This window comes from Psittacula echo, assembly GCF_963264785.1.
Source record: "Psittacula echo genome assembly, chromosome: 5".
NCBI lineage: Eukaryota > Metazoa > Chordata > Aves > Psittaciformes > Psittacidae > Psittacula > Psittacula echo.
Window position 1 is genome coordinate 87,720,729 of NC_137739.1, and position 6,000 is coordinate 87,726,728.

A 6,000-nucleotide genomic window follows, 5' to 3' on the forward strand; every position below is an offset into this window, starting at 1 on the left:
TGTTGTACTCGATGTTTTTCATCAAGTGATGTATCATTCGAATTTTCTTCTATACCTGCACCATGCTCTAGCTCTTAAATAAAATCCCATCTGAGGTCTTATAACATAGAATTGTAGAATAGCAGGTTGGAAGGGAATTCAAGGATCATCCGGTCCAACCTCGCTAGGCAAGCATGACCTAGACCACATGTCTCTCATGAGACCCTCCCTGCAGTCCTGCGTCCAGCTTTGGAGACAACAAAACAAGAGGGACGTGGAGCTGTTGGAGCGGGTCCAGAGATGCTGCGAGGGCTGGAGCAGCTCTGCTCTGGAGCCAGGCTGAGAGAGCTGGGCTGGGTCAGCCTGGACAAGAGAAGGCTCCTGAAGGGGAGACCTGAGAGCAGCTCCAGTGCCTAAAGGGGCTGCAGGAAACCTGGAGAGGGGCTTGGGACAAGGGCCTGTAGGGACAGGCCAAGGGGAATGGCTTTACCCTGCCAGAGGAGAGATTGCGATGAGCTCTTGGGCAGAAGCTCTTCCTTGTGAGGGTGCTGAGGCGCTGGCACAGGATGCCCGGAGAAGCTGTGGCTGCCCCATCCCTGGCAGTGTTCAAGGCCAGGTTGGACATAGGGGCTTGGAGCAAGCTGCTCTAGTGGAGGGTATCCCTGCCCATGGCAGAGGATTGGAACTGGATGAGTTTTAAGGTCCCTTCCAACCCAAGCCATTCCACAATTCTATGTCCCAGCACCTTATCCATATATATATGAAAGGAATAAACAGAAAGGAATTTATGATATAAAGTGTGTAAAGCTCTCTTTGAATGTCCTCCTAAAGTTTCTTTCCAATGGGCATCATCTAAGTCATTGGTTTCCCCCTCTGATACTGGGCAAGGTGCCTACATTTCTGTCTTCTGAAAGATATAATGTGTTTGTGTATTGCTCTACCCACCAGGACTGATCCCCTGACAAAGCTCTCATGTAAAAGCCAAACACAAGGTCAGGAAATGCCTGATGAAAACTGCACCACACTGACAGAGTTCATTCTTTTGGGTTTCACTGACCGTCTGGAGGTGGAGATACCTTTGTTCGGGCTCTTCCTACTCATGTACATCACCACTTTGGTGGGGAATGCTGGCCTCATTGTGCTTGTCCAACTCAATGCCTCCCTTCATACCCCTATGTACTATTTTCTAAGCAATTTATCTTTCTTAGACCTTATCTGTTCATCTGCCATTGCTCCCAAGATGCTGGCAAGTCTGTTAGCACAGCAGAAGACCATTTCTTTCACTGGCTGTGCAACACAGATGTTTTTCTTCGCTGCCTTTGCTGATGCCGAGTGCCTCATTTTGGCTGCCATGGCCTATGACCGCTATGTGGCTGTATGTCACCCTCTTCTCTACACTGTTGTCATGTCCCGCAGGGTCTGCACCACCCTGGTAGCTGGGGTTTATCTCAGTGGGGGTCTGACTTCGCTGGTGCACACATCTTTCACCTTCACGTTGTCATTCTGTGGCTCCAACGTGATCAACCATTTCTTCTGTGATATTCCCCCGCTGCTGGAACTCTCCTGCTCCAACACACACATCAATGAGGTTTTCCTCTTCATTCTCTGTGGCTTTATACAAACCAGCACCTTCCTGGCCATCACTGTCTCCTACACCTGCATCCTCAGCACCATCCTCCGCATCCATGTGGCAGACAACAGGCACAAAGCCTTCTACACCTGCACCTCCCATCTGACGGCTGTTGGGTTATTCTATGGCTCCCTCCTCTTCACATACTTACAGCCCAGCTCCAGCCACTCGATGAACACAGACAAAGTGATCTCTGCATTTTATACCCTTGTTTTTCCCATGCTGAACCCCCTCATTTATAGCTTCAGGAACAAAGAGGTGAGGGATGCTCTAAGGAGAACAATAGGGAGAAGAGCGTTTTCGCAGTGATTTTCTTAGAAGTGAAAAGATAGTGTGTTTCTGATGCAACACAAATGATGGGAACTGCCTGACTAAATGTAGGTGTTGTTAGGAATATCTGCATCTGGTTGAGCTTCCCAGGTTCATTTGGTAATTGCTGAGAAAGAAACAGTCAACTTACAAGGTGATTCCCAGTATCACAAAACAGAAGGCAAAGTCAGACAGCTCCCATCACAGAAGGATCTCTTTCTCCTCTGCTCTAAGTTCTCCCCAGAGCCTTCCCTTCTCCAGGCTGAAAAACCCCAAATCTCTCAACCCATCTGCTCTATCCCAAATGCAGAAGAAAGTTCTATTTTTTTCAGCTTACACTTATTGAGACAACAACCAAGATGCTTTAAAGAAAAGTCCAATTTAGACGACTCCTACATACGGGTGTGATTGTACATATTAAACTTGAAAATTAAAGCCTTTTGTACAGTGGAAAAGACTGCCCTTATTTAGCAGCCAGTTTGCCATACCCTCTATACAGAAAGGAATCTCATCTCCTCATAATTTATTGCATTTTAGGACCAGGCTTGTTCATGTTTCACCACGCATCCTTCCTGCTTGTTCTGCTCTCATCAGACACCTTTCATGCTTCTCATCTTGTCTTTTACCTTAAAGACTTTACTACTTGTGTGTGTTTTCCCATCATCTGTTTCTGCTTTTATACCACAAGCCTTCATTTCCCTTCTCATAGCATAATTGGTAATTCCTGCTTAATTGTGTTACAAAATGCTTGTTGATGGGTACGGTATCAGCAGCGTCACAGTGTTACAAAGCACATACACACTATTGTAGTACATTGGTGTCTGGATGCAGTATAGAATCATAGAATAGTTAGGGTAGGAAAAGACCTTAAGATCATCCAGTTGCAACCTCCCTGCCATGGGCAGGAACACCTCACACTAAACCATGTCACCCAAGGCTCTGTCCAACCTGGCCTTGAACACTGCCAGGGATGGAGCATTCACAACTTCCCTGGGTACCCTGTGCCAGCGCCTCAGCACCCTTACAGTAAAGAATTTCTTCCTTAGATCCAATCTAAACTCCCCCTGTTTCAGTTTGAACCCATTACTCCTTGTTCTATCACTACAGTCCCTAATGAAGAGTCCCTTCCCAGCACCCTTCTAGGCCCCCTTCAGACACTGGAAGCTGCTCTGAGGTCTCCACGCAGCCTTCTCTTCTCCAGGCTGAACAGCCCCAACTTTCTCAGCCTCTCTTCATACGGGAGGTGCTCCAGTCCCCTGATCATCCTCGTGGCCTCCTCTGGACTTGTTCCAACAGTTCCATGTCCTTTTTATGTTGAGGACACCAGAACTGCACACAATGCTCCAAGTGAGGTCTCACGAGAGCAGAGCAGAGGGGCAGGATCACCTCCTTCGACCTGCTGGTCACGCTCCTCTTGATGCAGCCCAGGATACGGTTGCTTTCTGGGCTGCGAGCGCACACTGCAGCCGGCTCATGTTCATTTTCTCATCGACCAACACCCCCAAGTCCTTCTCTGCAGGGCTGCTCTGAATCTCTTCTCTGCCCAACCTGTAGCTGTGCCTGGGATTGCTCCGACCCAGGTGTAGGACCTTGCACTTGGCACGGTTAAACTTCATCAGGTTGGCATCAGCCCACCTCACAAGCGTGTCGAGGTCCCTCTGGATGGCATCCCTTCCCTCCGGCATATCAACCGAACCACACAGCTTGGTGTCATCAGCAAATTTGTATAAACAAATAATGTACATACTTAGCAAGTTACTTAAATATCCTGGTGACTCTTAGCCCGAAACGCACATACATACTTGCCTGGGACATGCAAAGTTGACTCAGGTGGTATATATTTGAGGTACAAGCTGAAAACGGAGGCCCTACAGGAAGTGACTAAGATAATTCACCAAAGCTATGTTATTTCTTAGCCTACATGCAGGAAGCTCTACAGTCAGTGAACCTTAGGAAAGATCAACAAATGCAAGATGCTCTTTCTCGTTTCCTTTGTGTGTTGTTTTCAGTGGTTTGTTTCCTTCATTCTTCTGGTTTTGATTTTTTCCTTTGTGTCCTTCCTCAGTGTTATAGCTCCAAGCCGTTGCCAAGCTACCTTGGTGAAGTGGGAGAAGACAAAAGCTTGGGACACTTCTTTACATTTATCTTTATCTTACTGTGCCCTGTTGGGATGCAGAACGGTTCCTCTAAACGCAGGGAGCAGCCACCTGTTGTGAAAGGAAGAATGAAGCATTCAGATCCGGCATGGAAATTGTAATGGAAGGCTGAATGAAAAGCTTTTGCTTTTATTACTATACCTGCAGTTGTGGGATAAGGATGGCCTGGAGCATAAGTGTGATGGGGAATGACTGAGGGACCTGGGGCGTTCAGTCTGGAGAAGAGAAGGCTCAGGGGGGACCTGATCACTCTCTACCAGTGCCTGACAGGAGGATGGAGCCAGGAGGGGCTGGGCTCTGCTCCCAAGGAACAAGGGATGGGACAAGAGGAACCGGCCTCAAGCTGCACCAGGGCAGGTTTAGATGGAGCTGAGGAACAATTCCTTCCCCAGAGGGTGCTCAGGCATTGGCACAGGCTGCCCAGGGCAGGGCTGCAGGCACCGGCCCTGCAAGTGTTCACACACCGTGAAGATGAGGCCTCCGTGCCATGGGTTAGGGGTGGCCTTGGGAGCGCTGGGGAAAGGATGGACTTGATGATCTCAAGGGACTTTTCCAAGCTGGTTGATTCTATGGCCTATGATTCTATGAACCATGTATGCTTTTACAGATATGGGCAGGGACACATTCCACTAGAGCACATCGTTTGTGGGAGGCTGAATGGAAGGAAAGCTCCTTTGCCATCATTTATCGTCATCAATCTGGATGTGTTTTCAACCAGCATGCCAAGAATCCAACTGCAACACTGAGCACAGTCTGGCCATAGTTTGCACCATGTATCTCAAAATCAGTCTGCCAGGCTGTGAATCAACTCCCATAACCATAGAAACAACCAGGTTGGAAAAGACCTTTAAGATCATCAAATCCAACTGTTCCCCAACACTGCCAAGTGCACCACTAACCCATGTCACTAAGGGCCTTATCTCCATGGTTTGTGAGCTCTTCCAGAGATGGTGATTCCACCGCTGCCCTGGGCATCCTGCTTTAATGCCTGAACTAGAGATGTCAGTTGTGCTCATGTGTCCATATATTAGGCAGCTTTAAGACTCCTTTTATGGCCAGTGAGGGAAAAGGGAGGCTTTGTATTCATGGGCTTTGTGACCATTGCTCTGGCTTTTCCCAGTGTTGGCAGACTGAAGGAAGGTTTAGAGAGTGTGCTTTAGGTCTGTGTGAGTCCGTAAGTAAAACCAGTGCTTCACACCAGGCAAAAAGTGAAGGCATGGCTGACAAAGGGGGAAATGGATGTGCAGAGAGGTGAGGTGCTCTGCAGTCTCTGTGTTGCGGCTACAAATCTGTGTATCTCTTAGCTACAAGGCTCTATGCCGGGATAATAAACTCGTACAGCTTGAGATGAGCTTTGGGCTGTGTTCAAGTGCTGTGGTGTGTCATTCCAGCTGTTGTGCTGTGACTTTGTTGCTTGCACACTACTTACAAAAACCACACGTCAAGGATGTCTGTCTCAGTGGCCTTTTTTGTGGTTGCTGCCGTGGTGTAAAAGATAAGCTAATGGTTTCACTGCAGGAACTTGGGTCTTAGTCGTAGCAAATGCACATTCTTCATATTAAAACAATGGAAATCACTTAAGCTTCATCCATTCTCAGCTGCTGGTCATGTTTCCAACGGATTCAAAATTCAGCTGTAATGACCAAAGAGCTTTTCTCTTGGGTAATACATTCAGGATTTTCTGGGGTTTTCTTTTGGTTTTAAAGCGTATCTCAGCAGCTTCAGAAAATGCATGTAACTCCATCTGAGACCAGCTCCAAAGACAAGCATTAACAAGTCGGGGCTACCCATGTAGCTGTAACACGATGGAGCTTCCCACAGAGTTCAATGCCATAACTTACGGTAGAGTTGGGGTTTGGTTTTCTAAGCACAAGTTTCAATAGCACACAGCGTCACCCAAAGTATCCTCCCTGGTCCATAGTTCCT

At 47.7% G+C, this 6,000-nt stretch overlaps 1 protein-coding gene across 1 annotated transcript; it reads left to right on the forward strand.

Annotated features, from left to right (window-relative positions):
* Positions 1-979: 979 nt before the first annotated feature.
* LOC308220763 (olfactory receptor 5AS1-like) lies at positions 980-1,918 on the forward strand (the record flags this gene model as incomplete). The annotated part of the gene is made up of 1 exon (XM_080617154.1): positions 980-1,918. One exon carries the CDS (start codon positions 980-982, stop codon positions 1,916-1,918), a length of 939 nt encoding a protein of 312 aa, XP_080473280.1.
* Between the last annotated feature and the right edge of the window lie 4,082 nt (positions 1,919-6,000).